The 24,391-nt window shown below is 39.6% G+C and overlaps 1 protein-coding gene and 1 long non-coding RNA gene across 6 annotated transcripts in view; one reads left to right on the plus strand and one right to left on the minus strand.

The window, feature by feature from the left end:
- FBXO33 (F-box protein 33) overlaps window positions 1-12,767 on the minus strand; it is a 36,001-nt gene extending 23,234 nt beyond the window's left edge. The window contains exon 1 of the mRNA XM_004773294.3: window positions 12,144-12,767. Within this exon, the coding sequence (XP_004773351.1) occupies window positions 12,144-12,751 (608 nt within the window). The 5' untranslated portion in view covers window positions 12,752-12,767. The remainder of the gene's footprint in view (window positions 1-12,143) is intronic.
- Window positions 12,765-24,391, plus strand: part of LOC123388288 — a 91,171-nt gene continuing 79,544 nt past the window's right edge. For 2 of the 5 annotated variants that reach the window (XR_006602835.1, XR_006602834.1), the window contains exon 1: window positions 13,077-13,238. This is a non-coding gene — a long non-coding RNA (uncharacterized LOC123388288). Of the gene's footprint in view, window positions 13,239-24,391 lie in introns of all 5 variants that reach the window. The other 3 variants (XR_006602836.1, XR_006602837.1, XR_006602833.1) reach the window with 3 other exon arrangements.

Below are 24,391 nucleotides of genomic sequence, written 5' to 3' on the forward strand. Positions count from 1 at the left end.
ATGATATGCAGTGAAGAATCCTTGTGCAGAGTACTACTTGCTTCTTCCTTTCCACTTAGTCCCACCATTTTGAAGCTATAATTCATATGTGGGCCAGACTGAAGCATATTCAAAGAAGTAAAGGGTTTATATGAAGCAGGAAGTGAAGGAGAAAAGAGTGAAAGGAAAATTCCAAGTGTCTGCAGAAAGGAAGACCAGGAAGTTTCTGGGGCTATTTAACAAACTGATCCAAATTTACATAAGGCCTATGTGAACAGGGCACTGTTTGAAAGTACTTTGTGATACAAGGCACTAAATAGCAAAGATAAGCCATGTTTTCAGAAAACAAACTGTTCAAACCCTAGGTATTTTCTTTTTTTGTAAAAAAAGTATAAATCGGGACCCCTGTGTGGCCCATTTGGTTAAGCAGCTGCCTTCAGCTCAGGTCATGATCCCAGGGTCCTGGGATAGAGCCCTGCATTGGGGTCCCTACTCAGTGGAGAGCCTGATTCTTCTTCTCCCTCTACCTACCTCTCTGCCTACTTGCGCTCTCTCTGTCGAATAAATAAATAAAATCTTTAAAAAAAATGTATAAATCTTTAACACAAAAGGAAAACAAAATGAATAGAAATAGCCAATGGAAAAAATATTTTTTAGACATATTTAGGGAATAATTAAAAGGGCACTGTAATATCAGTAAAATAATTATGTCTAATTTTTTATACTTACATTCTTTCTAGAAGGTCTCCAGATAAAAATACAGAATCAGACTACTCATCACTTGCATTGCTCCCATACTGGTCAACAGCAACATCATCCCTTGCCTGGATTACTGCAAAGGCCTCCTGACCCAGCCTGTTGCTTCTTCCCTTGTCCTACAACTATTTCCTACAAACTATTCCCAACACAGCATCTGGAATGTTCCTTTTTTTTAGTCCTTTGAGTACAGCTGACATACAATGTCACGTTAGCTCCCAGTGTACAAAATAGATTCAACTTCCCTATACATCATGCTATGCTCTCCACAAGTGTAGCTACCATCTGTCACCACACAATGCTATTGCAGTACCACTGACTATTCCCTATGCTGTGCCTATTATTATGACTTACTCGTTTCACAACTGGAAGCCTGTATCCCCTATTCCCCTTTACCCATTTTGCCCATCCTTTCATCCCCCTTCCCTCTGGAAACCATCAGTTTGTTCTGTTAGAATGTTCCTTTTGCAATATTAGAAATTGTCACTCCTTAGTTCAAAACTTTTTCATGGCTCCTCATCTTACTCACAGTAAAAGTCAAAGTCTTTACAACTGATTACTACTTCACCTTCCCCTTTATGTGGTAGGCAGTGTTCTACAACCCAAGGCATTTCCTGCTATTTTACTTAAGCATGCCCCTGGTCAAAGTCCCATAGTAGAGCTGCTACTTACTCTAGGAATCACTTTCCAGAGAGACACAGAAGGCTGCTCCCTCCCTTCTTTTTCTCAAACTTATTGTGTGCACTTATCTTTTCAACAACAGTTTCAATATACATATAATTTTCACAGACATATTTGTGTGTTTTGTAGCATGTATACTGTAAATATGTATATTAAAATTCCACTAAAAAGAGTTATCTTTTTGCTTTTTAGCATAAAAATTCCCCTGTGAATTAAACAACCATCACAACTTTTGTAAAAACCTATACACATATAAGCATACCTCTGAGACTTTCTGGGTCTTGTTCTAGATCACCACAATAAAGCAAATATTATAATAAAGCCAAGTCAAAATGAAGTTTTTGGTTTCCCAGTCAGTGCACATACAAGTTAGTTTTATACTATACTGTTGTCTGTCAAGTGTACAATAGCATCACATCCAACTGTACATAACTCAATTAAACAATACTTTATTGCTAAAAACCCATCAACTGAGCATTTACCTTTTTATTTATTTTTTTTAAATTGGTGGAGGGTCTTACCTCCATGTTGATGGCTGCTGACTGATCAGGATTGCGGTTGCTGAAAGATGAGGTGGATTTGGCAGTTTCTTAAAATAAGACAATAAAGTCTGCCACATCTATTGACTCTTCCTTTTATAAATTTTTTTTCTGTAGCATGCAAGGCTGTTTGATAGCATTTTAGCCATAATGGAGTCAATGCTCTCAAACCAGCTTGCTGCTTTATCAACTAAAGTTTATGTAATATTCCAAATCCTTTGTTGTCATTTCAATAATCATCACAGCATCTCCACCAGAAATAGATTCCATTTCAAGAAACTCCTCTCTTTGCCCATCGGTAAGAAGCACCTCCTCATTCATTAAAGTTTTATCATGAGACTGCAGTGATTCAGTCACATATTGAGGCTCCACTTCTATTTCTAGTTCTTTTGCTAATTTTCCACCACCTCTGCAGTTACTACTGAAATCCTGAACCCTTTAAAATCATCCACTGAAATCCTGAACCCCTTAAAATCATCCAGGAGGATTGGAATCTTCTTCCAAACTCCTCTGGTGTTGGTATTTTGACTTCTTCAAGTGAATTATGACTGTTCTTAATGACATCTAGAATGGTGATTCTTTTCCAGAAAGTTTTCAATTTACTTTGCCCACATTATCAGAGGAATCATGATTTACGACAGTGATAGCCTTATAATATGTATTCTTCAATAATAATGCTTAAAAGTCAAAATTGCTCTTTGATCCATGGGCTACAGAATGGATATTGTGCTAGCAGTCATGAAAACAACATTGATTTCATTGTACAGCTCCATCAGAGCTCTTGGGTGAAAAGGTGCATTGTCATAACCTACAATATTTTAAAAGAATTTTTTTTTTTCCTGAGCAGTAGGTCTAAACAGTGGTCTCAAAATATTCAAAATATTACCATGCTGTAAACAGATGTGCTGTCATCCAGGCTTTGTTGTTTCATTTATAGAGTATAGGAAGAGTAGATTTAACCTAATTCTTAAGGGTCCTATGATTTTGGGAATGGTCAATGAGCACTGTTTTCTTTCTCTCTCTCTCTCTCTTTTTTTAAGATTTATTTATTTGACACAGAAAGAAACAGCGGGAGAGGGAATACAAGCAGGGGGAGGGAGAAGCAGGCTTCCCCCCAAGCAGGGAGCCCAATGCAGGGCTTGTTCCCAGGACTCTGGAATAATGACCCAAGCTAAAGGCAGACACCCAAAGACTGAGCCACCCAGATACCCCTGAACAGTTTTCAACTTAGAGTCACCAGTTGCATTAGCTCTTAATAAGAGAGTCCACCTGTCTTTTGTAGCTTTGAAGTGAAGCACTGATTTCTCCTCCCTAGCTTTGAAAGTCCTAGATGGTATCTTCCTCCAACAGTAGGCTATTTTGTCTATATTGAAAATCTTTTGCTTAGTTCAGCCATCTTCATTAATTATCTTAGCTAGATCTTCTGGATATTTTGCTACTACTTCTGCATCAGCAACTGCTGCTTCACCATGTAGCTTGATGTTATGGAGGCAATTTCTTTCTTTAAACCTCATGAACCATCTTCTGCTAACTTCAAACTTTTTTCTTAGTTTTCTCACCTCTTTCAGCCTTCAAAGAACTGAAAAGAGTTAGGGCCTTGCTCTGGATTAGGCTTTGGCTTAATGGAATGTTGTGGCTGGTTTGATCTTCTATCCAGACATCTAAAACTTTCTCCATATTAGCAATAAAGCTGTTCCAGTTATCATTTGTGTGTTTTCTAGGGTAGCACTTTTTTATTTTATTTTATTTTTTGAGAGAGAGCGCGAGAGCGCGCGAGAGCATGACCTAAGAGAGAGGTGGGAAGCAGACTCCCCACTGAGCAGAGAGCCCGACTCTGGAGCTTGATCCCAGGACCCCGGACCATGAGGGGGAAGCTAAAGGGAACTGACTGAGCCACCAGGTTCCCAGCAATTTTAATTTCCTTTGAGAACATTTCTTTTGCATTCACAACTTGCTATTTAGTACAAGAGGTCTAGCTTTCGGCCTGTCTTGGCCTTTGACATGCCTTCCTCACTAAGGTTCATCATTTTTAGCTTCTGATTTAAAGTGAGAGACATGTGACTCTTCCTACCACTTGAGACCATTTCAAAGTTATTAACTGTCTTAGTTTCAATATTGTTGTATCTCAGAGATTAAGAGAGGCCTGAGGAGAAGGAAAGAAATGAAGGAATGGCTGGTCATTGGAGCAGTCAGAACACAACACTAACTGATTAAATTTTCTATCCTATGTGGAAATGGTTAGTGGCACCCCAAAATAATTACAGTAGTAACATCAAAGATCACTGGCTGCAGATCACCATAACAAATCTAGTAATAATGAAAAAGTTTAAAATACTGTGGGAATTACCAAAATATAGACACAATACAGAGATACAAAGTGAGCAAGTACTGTTGGAAAAACGATATTGACAGACTTGGTCGATGCAGGGTTGCCACAAAACGTGGATTCGCAAATAAACCTATCTGCCAAGTGCACTAAAGCAGAGCACAATAAAACAAAGTATTCCTGTGGAATTCATTGGGTTAGTTTGGTAGTTTTTTGAAAAAATACTAACCACCTATGAACCTAAGAAATATGCTTTAAGTTCTAACTACAGAAGGCTAAAGACCTTTCATCTTTTTCTGGGATTCTGCTGGACTATTGAGTACAACTGGGACCCAAAAGTTTGGTATCTTGGTCATAATGACCTTGTTCTCTCTTTTGTGGTTCAGAACTGGGGAACTTTATCTGTGGCAGTAACTTTGGCATGTTTCCTTATTATTTCAGATGACCCAAAATTATTTCTTTGATGTAATAAGTAGTATCAGTGGAAAAATGCAAAACATAGCCATCCTGAACTAAAGTTAATACAGCCAAGTCTAATTACCTATGGAAAATTACATACATGAAAACTTGGGACTTCAAAAGAATGTTCCTAAAAAGGTTAAAACCTTTCCCAATACTATAAAGGAGCTCATAAAATGTAACATTTTCACTTTCTAAACTGAGAAAAGCTAAAATAATCTACATCATTTCAAGAAATTCTTTTAGGTAAATTCTATTCTCAGTCCATGTTCAATACCAACTGTGTCTACATCTACGTAACACTTTTGATAACATATTTACTCTCACAAATGCTAATGAATTACCACAGCCAAATGAAACATATAAAAACAAACACTTTAGAGAAATATTGTCCAATAGAACTCTCTGCCATGATAGCAATACTCTGGTCCATGCTGTTTATTAACGGAAACCACTAGCCACATTCGGCTACTGAGTACTTGAAATGTGGCTAGTGTGACTAACATCTTTAATTTTATTTAAGAAATTAAAAATTCAAAAACTACACATGACTAGTGGCTACCAAACTGTACAGCAGAATTTTTGGGATCAGAAATAAGTCATCAGCTTCTCATAGTATTCCTTATTAGTTTTATTAGGATCTGGTAACTAAAAACAATCTCCTAGCATTTGATTTACAATTCACTTACTTAATTAACTTCTAAGAAACACCATTATCCTCTTCAATCTCAGAGATTACACAAAAAAATTTAAATAAGACTGACATTTAAGATTTTTATGGAACATGCTTAACATTACTAATGGCAAGAAAACTGAGGGATTCTTATGGAGTAATGAGAAAAAATATTTGATTTTCCCTTTTCTCTACATCTAAGCAGCAAGTCCTCTTCTCTCTACTTCCAAAATATATTCTGAATCTATCCACTTTTCTTCATCTCCACTGTTTCCATCATACTCTAAGCTACCATCATCTCTGTCTAGATTACTGAAAGCTTCCCAAATTTCCCTGTGTCCTCTATTCTTCCCTTATAATTCATTTGTTTACACAGCAAACACAGTGTCTTAAAATGCAAATAAGATTACTCTTGCTCTTAAATATTTTTCAGTGATTTCTTTTATTCTTAGAATATAGCTTAAACTTTATTCCATAAACCCACGTAACTAATCCCATCCCTTCCTCCTTCTACATTTCAGAAAGCGTCATGACACCCCTCCCACTTTCATTCTCATGGTCCTGCCATACTTTCTTTCCTACTGCTCCAATGGGGCAAAAATTTGTCTGGCCCAAAGACTTGGTGCTTAGTGTTTTGTTTTGTTTTCCTGCTTAAAATGCTATCTGCTGGCCACCAGGGAGATTCAAATTAAAACTACATTGAGATATCACCTTACACCAGTTAGAATGGCCAAAATTAGCAAGACAGGAAACAACATGAGTTGGAGGGGATGTGGAGAAAGGGGAACCCTCTTACACTGTTGGTGGGAATGCAAGTTGGTGCAGCCTCTTTGGAGAACAGTGTGGAGATTCCTCAAGAAATTAAAAACAGAACTTCCCTATGACCCTGCAATTGCACTACTGGGTATTTACCCCAAAGATACAGATGTTGTGAAAAGAAGGGCCATCTGTACCCCAATGTTTATAGCAGCAATGGCTACGGTCGCCAAACTGTGGAAAGAACCAAGATGCCCTTCAATGGACGAATGGTTAAGGAAGATGTGGTCCATATACACTAAGGAGTATTATGCCTCCAACAGAAAGGATGAATACCCAACTTTTTTAGAAACATGGACGGGATTGGAAGAGATTATGCTGAGTGAAATAAGTCAAGCAGAGAGAGTCAAGTATCATATGGTTTCACTTATTTGTGGAGCATAACAAATAGCATGGAGGACATGGGGAGTTAGAGAGGAGAAGGGAGTTGGGGTAAATTGGAAGGGGAGGTGAACCATGAGAGACTATGGACTCAAAAACAATCTGAGGGGTTTGAAGTGGCGGGGGGTGGGAGGTTGGGGGAACCAGGTGGTGGGTATTAGAGAGGGCATGGATTGCACGGAGCACTGGGTGTGGTGCAAAAATAATGAATACTGTTATGCTGAAAATAAAAAAATAAATAAATAAAAATTTAAAAAAAAGAAAAAAAATGCTATTTGCTCAGATCTTTAGGTGGGTGACTTGTATCATTCACATTGCAGCTCAAGTGTCCTTTTCATACATGTTTTTCCTTGCTACTCTAATGTTGCCACCTAGTCACTATTACATAGTCCTCTTTTATTTCACAAGTGAAATAATCTTTCTTTCATTTATTTACTTTTCTTTCCTTCCTCTCTAGAATGCTGACTCCATGAGAATGGGAAGTTTGTCTTCACTGTTTGGCAGATACTAGGCTCTTAAGATTTGGAGGAAAAAAAACAGATTTTTTTTTAATAAGTATCATTTTAGGCCCTAAGTAAATCAATCGAGTTGGGTGAGCTCTTTCAAGGCTGCCTTAGAACTAGCATAGTAAAATGGAAATAATTTAGTAACCACTCAAAAGCTACTTCACAGCTTCATTTAACACAGAAAAAATGACATTTTACTTTACCAATCTTTTGCTGAGTTTTATTTCATATTCTCCATCTATCGGTTCTCAGTCATTGTAAGACTGTACCTATGGACTACAGAGAACCCTAATTCTTCTCAGCAGCCCTTCCAAGAGGTTAGTTTCTTTAACAAGTTAGGATCTCCTCCTTTCTTAATGGCCTATAGAACCACTTTATATTGTCAGATTTAAGGTAAGGAGTCTGTTGGATATGCATGATCTCACCTTTCTTCTCTATGGACAATCACCTCTTGGACAGTATACACTGGTCAGAGTCCTGGTAGATTTTTTTTTTTAAGATTTTATTATTTGAGAGAGACAGAGTGCATACGATCAGAGGGAGGGGCTGAGGGAGAGGGAAAAGCAGAGTTCAGCAGGGAGCCTGATGCGGGGCTTGATCCCAGGACCCTGAGATCATGACCTGAGCCGAAGGCAGCTGCTTAACCAACTGAGCCATCCACACGCCCCAGAGCCCAAATATATTTTAATATTTATTCTGCAAATGGGATTTTTATACAAATAATGAAAGCTTTCAAAAGATGCTATTATTACATGTACTGACTACATTATGAGAGAGGAAGATATTTCAAGAAAAATAAGGCTGCGGGTTGTTGAATACAACACCTTCCAGGCACTTCCTACCATCTTAGATAATAACATGAAAAGTCCCAAGAATTTTTAATCTATTTTAAGATGCATTTTTAAATGGCCTTATCTGTTTTTGGATCTTGGTAGACTAATGCGGAGAAAATAATAAAAAGATAAGACTTTTCTTCATTGCCCGTGCCAATAAATAAGACAAAATCTAAGAATTACTAATATAACTTACACTCCTGAGAAGTTATGTAAGCTGGCATAGCCACGAAATAGTCAATGTACATATATGTAGCTGGGAGCTGTAGCCCAGATTTTTAACAAGAAAATCTCCCTTGTACAAAATCTCTCTGGCCTATTGCAATATTTTTCTTTAATAACAATACAGCCCCCAGGTGCCGAGGTGGTTCAGTGAGTTAAGCATTTGCTTTCAGCTCAGGTCATGATTCCAGGGTTCTGGGATTGAGCCCTGCATTGGGCTCCCTGCTCAGCGGGAAGCCTCATTCTCCCTCTCCCTCTCCTCCTGCTTGTGTTCCCTTTCTCGCTGTGTCTCTCTCTGCCAAATAAATAAAATCTTAAAAAAAAAAATACAGCCCCCAAATTAGAATTTCATCCAATAAAGCTCAATGTAAAAATACTTACACAGTCCAGAAAAGTATAAACTGGATGATAACAATGTACCTATGTCTGCTGTCTAAAAATAAGTATTTTTTTTTTAAGATTTTGTTTTTTTATTTATTTGACAGACAGAGATCACAAGTAGGCAGAGAGGCAGGCAGAGAGAGAGGAGGAAGCAGGCTCCCTGCCGAGCAGAGAGCCCGATGCGGGGCTCGATCCCAGGACTCTGGGATCATGACCTGAGCTGAAGGCAGAGGCTTTAACCCACTGAGCCACTCAGGCGCCCCTAAAAATAAGTATTTTAAGGGATTCCTGGGGGCTCAGTCCATTAAGGGTGGTCATGATCCCAGGGTCCTGGGACTGAGTCCCACCTTGGGTTCCTTGCTCAGTGGGGAGCCTGCTTTTCCCTCTGCCTGCCACTCTCCCTGCTCATTCTTTATTTCTCTGACAAATAAATATATAAAATCTTTGAAAAAAATAAGTATTTTTAGTGATTGAGTCTATTAACTATTATCATAAATCTTATTATCCACAAATTCATTTTTCTTAAGTAGTCAAATAGAGCATTTCAATAGGCAGTACTCAACAACCAAATTAAATCCTAAAAATGAATATTTACATTTGTTGTTTTGAACTTTTAAGAACAATTTCTTATGGAACAGCTGCAGAAGAAATTCAGCCTATTTAACTTATAATATAGTTGAATGAGAAATATCTATTGCATTTCAGTTCTTACTTCCTGTTTCTTATAATACTGACAGATATTGTAGTCTCCCGTAAGGAAGGGAACTCTGAAACCTAGAGGACTGTGTTTTGTCCTCTGAGAGGCATTTCTGCACCTCTTTGATCTTCATCAGTTGTTCCTAACATCTAACATATCTGTAAAGAAGCTACAGTCATTCTGAGAGGACATGTGCATATGAAACCCAGGAATCAAGCAAAAACTAAAGATTATTCTCTTGGAAGAATACCCTTGAAAAGTTCCCACAATCCAAGGTTATAGTTCTAGTTCTTTTCCTGGGGGACATGAAAATATTTGGAACACAACAAAGTAACAGTTCTGAGTTGTATAGATTATATAAAGGAAATTACCACAAAGCCAGGAAGCATCAGACTTGTGAACTGTTAGGTTTCATACCCTCCTCAGCAGTTAGAAATAATGGCAGAAATCATAAACCAAAATTACTGTAAATTTAGCTTGGAAGTGTAAAAAGACAGTATCTAATGTTCATTTTTCTCATTAGTTAGTAAATTTAACGGTTTTGGAAAACCCAAAAAACACTAAATGAAATTGTTATTTCCTTCACTGAACCTGAGTCTATAGTTTAAGTGCTTATGGAAGAAAACAGGTATAGGCTTTAACAAAATTACCAAATAAACCCCTTGATCTAAAACATTTCAAATTTGTTAAAATTAAAAAAAAAAACTATTCCTGCTTATGTTTTTAATATTCATGGTAGCACTTTCAATATTATTAGAATATCTCAAGACATTTTCAAAAATAAAGGTTAAATTAACTTATTTCCAAACTTATCTATTTTTAAAAACCCTTTGAAGTATCACTAGTACAGATAACACATGTAATAATACTACACTTTAATTTCAGACACACACAACGAATGTGCTACCAAAGCAGCACAATACACAGTACCACCTCTACTATAAAAGACAAGAAAACCTTAAAATCAGAGATAACAGTGTGTTGTATTTGTATAGAAGTAATAGCTGACCCAAATGAGCGGGCATAAAGTGACATTACAGACAGACAGATTGGGATGCTAATGAAAGTGGTAGGTACACTTTTGTTATTTATACCTCCATAAAGCTGAAAAAAAAAAAAAAGTGGTAGGGTTAAGGAAAGGAGGAAGAGAAGAATTATACACAAAGGAAAGAGGTGATATATCACTATGTTGCCTATAGAACGTTATCCATCCAACCAACCAGTTATTAAAACACATACAAGGAACAAGGCACTCTATAAGGCTTGTTCGTACTTGGACCAAAGTCATGCTCTTTTTTTTTTTTTTTTTTTTGGATGGTTGCTCAGAGGGACCATCTGATCTCAGAACAGAAAAATCTAATTAGTACTCACTGAATTCACTCCCACTCTTGGTCTCATCAGTGACTCTTAATCTTTTAAACTCTGGGTCATTTGGTCCTCTAGTCATATTTTCAACTCTGAGAGTCTCCAATTTACAGCTTCAAACAACCTCTCTTGCTACATACAAGCAAAGTAAGAAAATGGAATGGCTTGGTGTGAAAAGCTGGGGAAACACACAGGCCACTGGAATGATGGAGCTGTGCTCCAGGTACAACTTGGAGCTACATGCTTATCTCACTCTTTTGATTCAGAAACAGAATCTATATTAAATCAGTACCTTCTCTAAACCCTGTTCAATATAATGCATGATGTTCAACACAATGTATTTATTGCAAAAGGAAGAACACTGCTCTTGTACAAAAATGATGCTGTATGACAATGTGTACATCACTTGACCCTGTTAAGTGTCAGTTTCCTTTCTATAAAATAGGGATAATAGCTGCCTTGCCTACCTCACAGGGTCACTAAAAGGATCAAATAAGATAGTGTACTTGTAAACTGCTCAACCATTATTACCATATAATAATTACTATATAATAACTATTATTAAAAGTTGCTCCTTTTAGAACTTTTCCCCGATGAACAGTTCAATTGTAAGGCTAGTTAGAACATCCAGATACAAAAAAATTAAATTAATAGGATTTTGAAGAGGATGACAAATAAAGAACAATATTGATAAAGATAACAGGTCAGAACATAGGACGTTAGTCCCAGAATTACAATAAAGCCCTGATGCAAAACCAGGACAGTTACGTGCTTACTCTTTGCAGACACTGGGCAGTTCCCCCAGCACACACAAACACTAAGCTGTACCGTGCTACTTTTAGGTGAATCACTGGAGACAAGTTGACTCTGGAGGTGCAAGGGGAGGGACTTCCAACCCCGATGATCAGGCTCTTCCCCCATCCCTTTAACAAACACTCCTCCTACTCTTTGTGCCTGGCCCAGTTAATGAAAACTATTCCTGCGAAGAAAATGGCTGTCAAAGATTTCTTTTAGGGAGAGTCTTGTAACTATGAGACACTAGCGGCATACCTACTTCGTCCCCGCATCACGAACTATTCTGAGGGGACAGGTTCAGAGTCAATAAAACCAGGTTATATTTTGTTTCTCTCAAGACTCGGGGGGGCTCAACCCCCACCCCCTCCTCCCGCCCCCAAGCTTCAGCTCTCTCATCTGTAAGATGAAGAATGACGGCGCCTGTCAGCTCCATCCCATGGCCACAGAGAGGATGAACGAGACAGTGCTGGGAAGGCACCAGGAGTGGTGTCTGGCCAACACCAAGTCCATCCCTGATTATAAAGTATTATGAGTCCCGTTATGCCCTCCCACCTCAAGGAAATCGCCGGGTTGGAACTGACACCCGCAGTCACTGAAGAAAGCAACGCTAAATCCGGCCGGGCGTATCCGCACGGAATCTATTTCGGGGTGCGGGGTAGGAAGCGATAAGAGGGCCCGGAAGAAGGGGACAGGGGAAAGGAGGATGGATGGAAGGTCCACGATAATAAGCCTACCTGTTGTTCCGGATGCTGACCAGCACACACAGCACCAGCTCTAAGTAGGTGCGCAGCACTTCCAGCCAACGGGCAGAGAGCTGCAGGGCCTCGACTTCTTCCCCGCCAGTCCCGGTGTCCGCGCCGCCTCCGTCGCCCGGGCCGCCGCCACCGCTCAGGTAATTCTCAGCCGCGAACTCAACACGCAGCTCTCGCACGAACCAGCCGCACTTACGCATGAGGAATTCGAGCCGAGGCTGCTCAGTAGGGGAGACGCGGAGACAGATGCGGAGCTGGGGCCAGAGAGCAGGGTAGAAGAGGCACTCCCGCCAGTGCGAGCAGGAAGCTGAGGCCCGCAGCCGGTCGGGCGCGGGCAGGAAGGAGAAGATGTGCACGATCAGCTCGCTGGGCAGCGACGCGGCGCCTGCCGCCTGCCCGCACAGAGCCATCCGGCCCCGCCGCCGGCTGCCAGCCCCCGGCCGCCCCCGCAGTCCCCGGAGCAGCCCCCGCAGCCGTCGCAGCTGCTGCAGCCGCAGCCGCTGCCGCCGCCACCGCGCCACCCGGGCGGCCCCCGCTCGGGTTCGAGCTCCCGGCGGTCGGGGCTGCGGCACTGACAAGAACAACAACATCAATGACAAGGAAGAAGGGGGCGGAACCGTCGTGGGTCTTGGCGGAACCAAGTGCTGCAGAAGTTGTCAAGAGGGGGGATGGTCTCTGAAAGGGTCGCTTCCAGATAGCCAGCTTCTGGCTCCCTAAACTGTACTCAAGCGAGCCCGAGGCCTACACACTCAATAACTTCAACGCCCTCGCTTGTAATGTTTAGAGCCCAGAAAGTGGCAGAACTTATCGTAAAGAAACGGCAGATCTCCCCGCGCTTAGAGGCGGAGGCAGAGCAGTGGTAGAAGCTGAATTTGACGTCACCGGTGGTGGGAGGAGCCCTGCGAGGAGGAGGGCGACTTCCGGAAGAGAGGTGCGCCCAGTTGCCGGTAGGGAAGAAAGACGCGGCACGTGACTTGGGACGCACGCAGGCCGGCGGGGCGGGGCGGGAAGTGCGGTTGGTGCCGGCGCTAGGCGGCTCATCCCATCTCTTAGTGCCCGCTGAGTCCCATCAAGTGTGTAAGTCAGTTAGTTAATCTGAAGGTTCAGGCGGTGGCAGTGGCGGAACTCGGGTCAGGGCGAGGGGTCTCGGAAGTTTCTCAGTTGCTGGTCGAGGACTCAGAGCCAGAGTGTCGGCGTGCGCGGTGTTTCTGAGGGGACCCACCCGCCCAGAGTACTAAGAGTTTATGAGAGGGAGCGGGCGGACTAACTCGGACCGGCTGTGTGGGGAAATGAGAAGCGCGGCGCTGGGCGGCCGAGAGCACAGACCGAGGCCGCAGGCGGACGGTCCTCACGGGTCCGCTCGTGCGGTTGACCTCTGCGCGCACCTGGTCTGTGGGGGAGGAGTGAGGACAGCGCCACCCTTTGGATTTTGAGGGCGAGAGGGAAGTGAAGGCAAAGGAGTTCTGTCTCCGGGAGACTGTCCACCTCTTCTCCGGGATTCGAGGGAGGCTCGGAGTGCCCGGCTCTGAGATTTAAAGGCACTAGTTGAAAAGAAGCTGATATACGTTTTGGCGCCCGTAATTTCAGGGAAGGATTTTTTCTTTTAAGTGACATTTTAAAAAGGTTTTATTTATTCTTTTGACAGACAGAGATCACAAGTAGGCAAAGAGACTGGCAGGGAGAGAGAGGAGGAAGCGGGCTTCCCGCGGAGCGGAGAGCCGGATGTGGGGCTCTATCCCAGACCCTGGGATCACGACCTGAGCCGAAAGCAGAGGCTTTAACCCACTGAGCCGCCCAGGTGCCCCTCAGGGAAGGATTTTTAAAACAATGCCCTTCACTTGATCACAACTTGGGAAGTAGTAACCTGATCAGAAAGGACGGTGAAGTCAGAAAGGATTAAGTGATTTTTATGTAATAATTGAGGATTGCTTTAGTGAAGCTACCGCTTCAGAGCCTTCACTATGATCGTGGAAGAGCCTTGTTCTTTTAGTAAATACCAAGAAGCCGTTCTAGATATTTTTAGCTCTCTGCGGGTAAAACTCTCCATTCATGCTGCTCAAGATGGCTTTTGGTGCCTGTGTGCATGTACCAAACGATATCGTGGTGTTACCTGTAATAAGTTCTCATCAGCTAAGTACCTGTCCGAAAAAAAGCCATCATTCGTGGTAGGTCAGTTCTCGGAACCTCTGCCTGCGGGTGTTCTGTGTAATTATTATACTTTATGAATAATGAGCACTTACGGAAGCAGCCGTGAATGTAGGAATTTGAGACTTGAATTTTAATTTTTTTATTTCTTGAATTCACCGAAGTATTTTGAAATGAACCATAGACCTCTAGATATACCAAGACCTTCAGTATGCATCTCCATAAAACCTTACTTTAACTATATAACAAAAATATTATCACACTTTAAATAAGCCCTTAATGTTATCTAGTATTCTAATGCCTAATATTATAAGTTTTCATATTTATCCGTTTATCTTCCAAATGACCTTCACAGCTGTTTTATCCAAACCAGAATCCAGTTAAAGATCACATTTGTTTTTGTTTATGTATTTCAAGTCTCTTAATCTAGAATAGTCATCCCCCAACACATTTTTTTTTCCTCTCTGATTAGCTGAAGAGAGGAGACTTACTATCGCAAAAAATACCTTCTCTTTTATAATTGTTTGACTATTTTCTCTTGGTGTTTAGCTTACCTCTCTAGTCCTTGAATTTCTAATAAACCTGAACATTAGTGGTAGAAGTTTGACTAAGTTGGTGACATCTTGAGCTCCCTCCTAAATTTATGTTTTGTTTTTCTCATTAAAACTAATCTCTAAGGTGTTATTTGGCTTCCTAAAAATGTGTAAATATCCCATCAACCATTCATTTAATGCCCTTAATAATAATTGATAATTCTTGCCTGAATCACAATTTTATTACGGGTTGCAAAATGGTGGTTTCTAATTCTTTAATTTCATGTATCTTTATTAATTTGCATTCTTCTGGATAGTAGAAGCTTTCTTTTATAAACTGGCAACATTTAGTTACTCCAAAATACAGGTTCTGTTGGAGAGTTAGGAAAAAATGCTTAGTTCGTTTTATTACCAATTTTGAAAGTAAGTTTTAGGACCTCAAGGAGCAACAAGTGAGTTTTTCTAGCTTTTATTTATTTAGTTTTTGAATATCGTGTACTCATTGATTTTTGGTTTATTTTAATTGGTTATTTATTTTTTAAAAATATTTACTTATGTAAAGAGATAGTGTGAGCAGGGGGAGGGGCTTAAGGAGAGGGAAAGAGTCTTAAGCAGACTTCCTTGCTAAGGGTAAGCCCATTGTGAGGCTTGATGTCAACCCTGACATCAGTACTTGAGCCAACATGCAGTCAGAAGCTTAGTCCACTGATCTACCCAAGTGCCCCTAGTTATGTTTGATTCACAAATTTGATGCTTTTAGAGTGCCTTTCAAATAATTCTATGATTGTTATTATTATAATAAAACTCCTTGAGCATTTTTAATAAATGTTACACTGGACTGGGTTGGAGAGTGAGGCTAGATTTTTATCATTTTTTGGTTTTGCTATGATCTAGCTAGGTGACATTTAAACAATTTGCTTAACCTCTTTGGGCCTTATTTTCTCCATCTCTATAGAGTTTGGATAAGGTTCCCTGCAGCTCTAATATTCTCTGACTTAAAAAGAAGACAAAACTTATTTAGACATATTTTACATATCATAAAATTCACCCATTTGAAGTATACAAGTTAGTGATTTTTAATAATTTTAACAAATGGTGCAGCCATCACTGTAAGACAGTTTTAGAACATTTCCATCCCTTTAATAAGATACCTCATGCCCATTTACAGCTAATTCTCATCTTACCCTCAGACAGCTACAAATGCACTTTGTCTCTATAGATTAGCCTTTTCTGATCATTTCATATTGATAGAATCATACAAAATATGATTTGTGTCTTTCACTTAGCATAATGTTTTTTTTTTTTTTTTTTTTTTTTTAAAGATTTTACTTATTTGAGAGAGAGACAGTGAGAGAGAGCATGAGTGAGGAGAAGGTCAGAGAGCGAAGCCGACTCCCCATGGAGCTGGGAGCCCGATGCGGGACTTGATCCTGGGACTGTGGGATCATGACCTGAGCCGAAGGCAGTCGTCCAACCAACTGAGCCACCCAGGCATCCCAAGCATAATGTTTTTGAGGTTCATTCATGACGTAGCATGTGTCATTAATTCACTCTTTTTTATTGCTGAATAGTATCCCCCCCTTTTTTTGTTTTTTTGTTTTGTTTTTATTTCATTTGTCAGAGAGAGTGAGCACAGGCAGGCAGAGGCAGAGGGAGAAGCAGGCTCCCTGCTGAGCGATTCGGGACTCGATCCCAGGAGGCTGGGATCATGATCTGAGCCGAAGGCAGGCACTTGACCAACTGAGCCACCCAGGCGTTCCTCCCCGCTGCTTTAAAAAAATAAAAATCTGTCCATTCACCAGTTGATGGATATTTAGTTCCCAGATTTCGGCTGTTACAAATAACATTTCTCTGAACGTCTTTTGTGGACATGGGTTTTCATTTCTCTTGGGTAGATACTAGGAAAGTGCATGGTAGGTTGTATGGTAGTCCTAGGTGAAACTTTCTGAGACACTGTCAAACTGTTTTCCAAAGTGGATGTATCATTTTCCTTCCCAGAAGCAATGTATGAGGGTTTCTGGGGCTCTGACTTTTTGATGATCTTGAGATATCCTCTGATTGAGATTATTTTTCCTTATTCTTAGCATTTTGCTAGAAACTGCATTTTTCTCGATACCATGGATACTTAGTTTTTAATTATTAGAAATTGTTCCTAAAGGAAATAAAAATATATCAATCTTCTATAAAATAAAAGCTTTTCATTTTTTTAAAAAGATTTTATTTATTTATTTGATAGAGATCACAAGTAGATGGAGAGGCAGGCAGAGAGAGAGAGAGATGGAAGCAGGCTCCCTGCTGAGCAGAGAACCCAACGCGGGACTCGATCCCAGGACCCTGGGATCATGACCTGAGCCGAAGGCAGCGGCTTAACCCACTGAGCCACCCAGGCGCCCTTCATTTTTTTTTTTTTAAAGATTGTATTTATTTATTTGACAGAGATCACAAGTGGGCAGAGAGGCAGGCAGTGAGGGGGTGGGGGGGAAGCAGGCTCCCCACTGAGCAGTGAGCCTGATGCGCGGGGCTCCATCCCAGAATCCTGAGATCATGACTTGAGCAGAAGGCATAGGCCCTAACCCACTGAGCCATCCAGGCGCCCTGAAAAGCTTTTCATTTTTTAAAAATTATTTTTACTTTCATGTTAAATGAAGAATGGTAGTAATACTATTATTCATGAAAATAAGCTAAGACGTGAATTAATAAGATACGGTTCTTGCCTAGTTACCATAATAAAAGGGTAAATTCCAGTGATGGGATACATTTTGTTTATTTTATTAAGCAAGCATTTTTAACATTAATGAAATATTTATTGGGAATGTATATTCTTACCATGTTAATTTAACAAGTTAGATTATTTCTCTTGACATTTATGTATACTAAAGTATAAACTTTTTGATAAACCAACAAAATTGACTTCTAAACAGCAGAATGAAATAGCATTTTGTGAAGTTATAATGTCTGAATTCGGATTTGAAGTGTGGGAGGAAGTACTGACGTTATAAAGCTCATAAATACTCAGTAGTACTAAGCTCCTGGTTCCAAAAGTGGCATATTGTCACTATAGCAACTACCCATACTTATTTGGATCTGAAACCCGGGCAACAAATGGTGGATAAGACTATAACATCGAGATAGATATGTGCCCTGGTGGGTTGATGTGGTTTGATCTGTTGTCAGTCAAGTGTTTGTTCCATTTTTCTTATTATGTTTATTATGATTGATTAAAGTTTTATCAAGTTTTATTCAAGTTATCTTAATTTGTATTAATGTATTTTTTTGGAGAGAAATGGAACATTTAGTATTCTTCTTTTCTAACATGCCACACTGAGTGCTTTTTCTGTTAGGTTATTAGGATATTAAATATATTTGTACTGTAGCCTTTTTTCCATTGTTTGGCAAGTTGTCAGACTGTAGATAAAAATATATAACTTTTTTAATGCTGAATCATTTGCAATACTATAACAGAAAAAAATAACACATGACAGATTTTATTTTAGCTACATCATGAAAAGATGCTCAAGATGATCAGTGAATGTGCAAACTGCTTAAATGGAGACATCTTTTGAAAAAAATGTTTTTTTTTCTGAACAAGGTTTGGGTTTCAGATACTGTTGGCAAACAGAGATGACATAACTACCTTCGAATTATCTCTTATCATGAGTCCATAAATTTACTTAGAGGCACAGGAGCCTCCTGGGAAAATAGAATTGGGAACTTGATTTCTTTCTCTCCATACTTGTCTACTGGATTGGAATGGTTCCTAGTGAGGTCATATTACAGGAAAAAAATGAAGGATTGAAGGGAATTTATCTTTAGGGTAGGGAAAGTCTGCCCTGGTGAGCCGCCTGCAGGACAAAGGATCAATTTTTCCCCCCTCTAGGTACACCATGTTGCTGATAGCAGAACTTACTTTAACTGAGCCACTCACAAATTTGTTGTACAGGTTTTTGAATTGGAAGATCTGTATCCATAAAGCAGGAATTGATAGGTCATATTCTAAATGAGACCGAGGCAGTGAGAGAAGAATTGGGTCCGGAGCCATGTGATAGTGAGTGAGGAGGACTGGAACTTACCAGAGGATACTTCCCCCACTGGGAAAGTTGAAAGTTTCTAGATTTTCAGAAGACACTAAAACTAATTTTTTTAAAAGATGAAATGTCCTGATTGCTAGCTCATTCACATTAGAAACATTCTGTGGACTAAACCAAACCAGATTTCCTGTAGGATACCAGATTACAACTTCTTTACCTAAGAGCTCTCATACATGTGGACTGGAGCCACTGTGTCTTCTAATAGTAGGCCTATTAGGTAATTCCTGTGCTTTTAGGTCCACTTCCAGAGCTGCCCCCCCGCCCCCATTTATACCTTTCAGAATTTAAAGGGAAAAAAAAGGTTTAGCATGTTTATTTTATAGCATTACTGATTTCTTGCCTTTATTCAAGAGCAGGATGGGTGTTTTCAGAGGTACCTTGTGTTGCTAAAATTTATTAGAAACTAAGTATTGCTGTTTTTGATGCAGTAGATTCAACCAATAGAGTTCCTTGGCTTCTTGTTAAAATCGGTAACTGTTTGATATTAATGGTTTTAGTTGGAGTTATACAGCTTTGTACTATCCCACAGTGGGGTACATAGGACTTTTACTCAAGGGGCACTGTCTCTAATTAATCATCTTAATTGGATTCCTTTGGTTGCTTAAGTAGTTTAATCAGGGAACTCTTTCTTTCTTTCTCTCTTTTTTTTCTTTTCTCATGGAAACTATAGGGAGTTTAGAGGACATCCATAAACACATATCAGAGCATACCTGAGCCTCCCAGGGACTCGAAGGGGTAAATAAAAACAGGAACTAAGTTTACTCTCTTCATCTGCGAGTTCAGTAGTCTCTTTTTTCAGTAGGGGTTCTTGGCTTTTTCTTTTGCCCAGGGCCCCAAACTGCTGGCTCTATCTGGTCTGCAAGGTCTTCTATCTCAAGTATCCACTTTCATTTGCAAATTTGTCCTTTGTCTCCACCTGAAATTCTTGAGAGACTTTGGGTTATCTAGGTCTAGAATAGTAAAAAAGTTGGTGGCATTCTTATTGATTAAAATGAAGTGTTCCTGCTGTTAACCTTAAAAATAAAATTGCCAGTTATTTTATGAGCAAACAATAGGTTTATTCAGGAATAGCAGAGAATTACAACCTCGGACAAGCAAATTATGGCAAAACTGTATTGGTAGGACCTGAAAAGGGAGAGGAACATTCTTCTGCAGACGAAAGGGGGAAGTTGGGAAGACTGTTAAAAAGTCCACTGTTAAAAAGTAGTAACCTGGGAGTTTGAAGTATAGTGGCTTTTCATTGGCTAAGCTGTAACTGTCTCTCACTGGCTGGGCTGTTACCGGTGGAGGAGGAAGGGCTTTCTTCAAACTCTTGCGAGGACAGTGGAGTAGTATCCACCTGTGGGGTCCATCTCTTCCTGTTGGATTTGCAATTGATTATGAGTGGTAGGGCATGAGAACTCCTTTGTGGAACCTCTGACTCTATTTTAGTGAGGTTTCCATTAATTAATTTTCACATTGCCCTAGTCCAATTAGCTGAATTTAGGAGGATGGAGTAATGTGCTGATTCTTTGTACAGATGGATATGGGGATTACGATGAAGAGGGGAAGCTTTCTTCAGAACAGGGTGTGGGCCAGCAACTACTCTGAAATCTATCCAGTAGAGTGGGTACCATGGCTCAGTGACTTTTTATGCAGAGGTGTCTTGCACTCTGTATTGAACAAAAATGCTCTATGTTGATAACTGACCTTTTAGATAGTTGTTGACTAGGCTTCAGATAGTTTCTTTGGTTTTCCTAGTGCTGGAATACCCACTAGACTTTTCCAGGTCATTCCAGGTTAAATAGCTGTAAGACTTTGTCATGAAGACCTGTATACTTCATGGTCAGTTACTGCAGTATTCTCATTGCAGAATTTAATGTTTAATCCTTTGGGAAAATCTCTTAAGCCTATTAGGTGCTGAAAAAGAGAAATGAAGTGAATATTTTCATACAATAACATTAATTGGAGAGTTTCTTTGCTCCCGGGCAAAGGGGTTTCACTTGCCAGGCTGACTGTAATCAGTTTTAGATGCTGAGGAGTACTATGTTGAGGATTTTGGATTTTGAGATTGTTCTCTTGTTCTACTGGGAAGAGTGCCATGTTTGATTGTGATGTCTGTCATGGCTGCAGTTTTTGACCTGAGTGACCTATATTTTCTGTCCCCAGTCTGAGTTAATTATTGTCTAAATGATATAATATATTAGTGCTTGTTTTCTGCTTTCCTTTTGTTATTTGTATAATACATTCTTCAGTGGATTTTATTTGTGCCAATTCCTTATATTGTGAGTAGTGGCACATCCTGTAAGTATTCAATTTTACAGGTAACTTTTCTCAAATTAAGAATTTTTAAAACCACAGTGATATCAAATAGATTTTTCAATATAGAAATTTGTTGGCTCTTAACTGGGTTCTTTAGGAATATGAACTACTACTTATATTGAATATTAGTAGGGGAGCAGTGGGGTGAGGAAAACTCAAATTTTATACCACAAAGAAAATACAATAAATTTTCCATTCACTTGAAGGATACAGTTTCTTTCATGATATTTACTTTATATACAGGAAGATTTTAACATTTCTAAAATCTAGTCTTTATGCAAGAAGTTTCTAGTAGAAAGTTCATAATGTTTTTTTGTTGTTGTTGTTGTTGTTTAACTGAAGTAATGCATGAACATGGTAACAACAACAACAAAATACCTTTGATGAGAAATAGTTTCTCATTCCTTGCCTGCCACTGTCAGGCTTACTCCCAGAAACAAACGTTTTAAACTATATGGGTGTTTTGTTCTTCAGGTAACTTTAAATGACATGCTTCTCCTGCATTCCTTGAATGATTAAACATCGTCTGTCTGCTTCCTCTTACAAAAGATGAAGACTTAGTTCAATTAATTACTCCTCCATTTTTCCCAATCTTTTGACTAATATTTGATAATTAATTATGAGTTTAGTTTTTCTCTTGGTTGTTAGATTAATCAGCTTTTGCTGCACAGTGTCACATTCTTTTGTGTACAGAAGGGTAGATTATGGCAGATTAGATAACTGTTCAGCACTTACTTCTCTCTCATCCACTGTCAAAGGAAGAGTATAATTTGCCTTCTATACCCATTAATGATTTTAGGCATGGTCTCACAACTTGTTTGGCTAAGAGAATGTAGGAAGTTACTTTGCACCAGTTTTGAGTGTAGGCCTTAAGAGGCATTAAATGTTTCTAATTTGTCACCCAGGGAGTTTCCAGCCTTTGTATAATAAAACATGTCCCAGTCATTTTTTTGGCTGCCATTGAGCCCTTGATGGAGAGACATGGAGAAGATGTCAACTTGACCTACAGTATGAAACAGAGCTTCCTCAATTCACCTAAAAAATTTATTTCTAAGTGAGAAATATATGCTTATTTTATGTATGCTACTGAGATTTTGTGCTTGCTTATTTTTCATTAAAAACTGATTGATATAAAATGGATACCTAGAAGTAGAGTGTTGCTGTAACAGAAATTTAAAATATGTGTCATTTGTTTTGGGACTGGGTGGTCAACAAGAAAACTATTATAGAAGGCTGGAAAAAATGGTAAACTGTATTATGTAGTAGCAAAAAATTTGGTAAAACTGTTGTCTGTAGTAACATAGAAGACAGCAGATGTGACTAATGAAGTTAGTATTGGGCAAGGAAATTTCAAGGCAGAATACTGAGAACATGAGCTGGTTGCCTGTAACCTTACAGGATAAGGTACAAGAGCAATTCAGTCTACCGTATTTGACCTCTTGGTCCTGATTATTCATATCACGCCTATTCCATTTGCCTAGTTTGTCATCTTAATATGTATGTATGGTGGACCATGCCAGTTGGCAATCTTTCCTTTAGTGTTGGTGGACAGAAAGCTGTGAGGCTGCTGGTCTTCCAAATGCCACAAAGAGGAATGCCTGTCTCAGTCACTAAAACAATAGTGTAACGTTAATTTTTATGATGATGTTTTTTCCTCCCTCTCTTTTTTCCTTTTAAGAGAAGGCCTCTAATTAATAAGGTACAGGTTGCTGAAACAAATAAACCTGAAAATTTCCATTTTTAATAAAATAGTTTTTACTTATTTAATGGTTCAGTGAGGATCTTCCTTTCATCAGGCAGCTTTTCTCTGCCTGCTGAGAATTCCTTCTGTCTTGAGGTTCTGTGATCTTTAAAATGCCTGTGATTCTCTGTCTTCTACTAGAAGGGGCAAAGAATGGAGAAGGCACTTGATTGCCTTGGTAAATAAATGGCATTATTTCTCCTTATGTTCCATCAGCTAAAACTAGTCACATGTACCTACCTACTTGCAGGAGGGTCTGAGAGATGCTATTTTTGGCTAAGCAATTACTTCTTAGGGACAACTTTATACTGGAGGAGGAGTTGTATGAATTTTGGTCAACAGATGGCCATCTTTGCTGCAAAGGAAAATTATACTCTTACTGTTTTTAGCTGGGGGTAAATATTAGGCTCCTTGTATGCTTTGTGGGTGTAGTTGGAGGAGGAGGGTAGGTGGTGTATTTGATAGGCACAGTTTTTCTCTACTGAGGTCTTCAATTAATCTGTTCTTAGCCACTCTTCTCACCCCATTCCTTATATTCCTTAGGGAACAAAGTGACTCTGAACTTAGAATCTCACTGGGCTTCCAGTGAGCAGGTCACCTGTCACCTCTGTTGCAACTTCCTTCTAATATATTATGTTCTGTTGAAGCTGTTAGTATTCTCCTATCTACTTTTTGTCTATCAGAAACTTGTTGAAATCTCTTGCTGGCCAATGACCAACTCTTTCCAAGCTGAGTTCTCTTTACTGTTATACAGGCTTAAGTATCCATACATTGTTTTTTATTTTAATCTTCAGGCGTTAGGTGAAGTAAAGATAGAGTATTTTCAATTAGTACTTCTAATAGAATTTTAATTATTTTTTAACATGTGCTGCTTAAGGAAGATGCATTTACTATCCACCATGGCTGAGCACTTCTCTAGGTTCTATAGGATTTGTAAAAGGTATAATGTATGATCCCTGCCAGTGAAGAATTTCTACCTGCTCCACTCCAACTTTGATACCAGTACTGGCTTACCTTTCTAGAACACTAATTCTGTTGTGGCGCTTCTTTTTTTTTTTTTTAAGATTTTATTTATCTGACAGAGAGAAATCACAAGTAGACGGAGAGGCAGGCAGAAAGAGAGAGAGGGAAGCAGGCTCCCCGCTGAGCAGAGAGCCCAATGCGGGACTCGATCCCAGGACCCTGAGATCACGACCGGAGCCGAAAGCAGCGGCTTAACCCACTGAGCCACCCAGGCCCCCCCTGTTGTGGCGCTTCTTGAGAAACTTTGATGCATTGCTTGTTTTTCCCTATGTAACTCTGCCAGGCTTTCACTTCCTGCCTATCAGTGCTTGACTATCTAGTGAGAGCTGTACAGTTCATTGTGTTATCAACATACACTGTTGATTCTCACTTCTCTGCCTTTGTACATGTAATCTCCAC

Source organism: Mustela putorius, unplaced genomic scaffold (assembly GCF_011764305.1).
Source record: "Mustela putorius furo isolate JIRA1106 unplaced genomic scaffold, ASM1176430v1.1 tig00003898_pilon_pilon_pilon, whole genome shotgun sequence".
Taxonomy (NCBI): domain Eukaryota; kingdom Metazoa; phylum Chordata; class Mammalia; order Carnivora; family Mustelidae; genus Mustela; species Mustela putorius.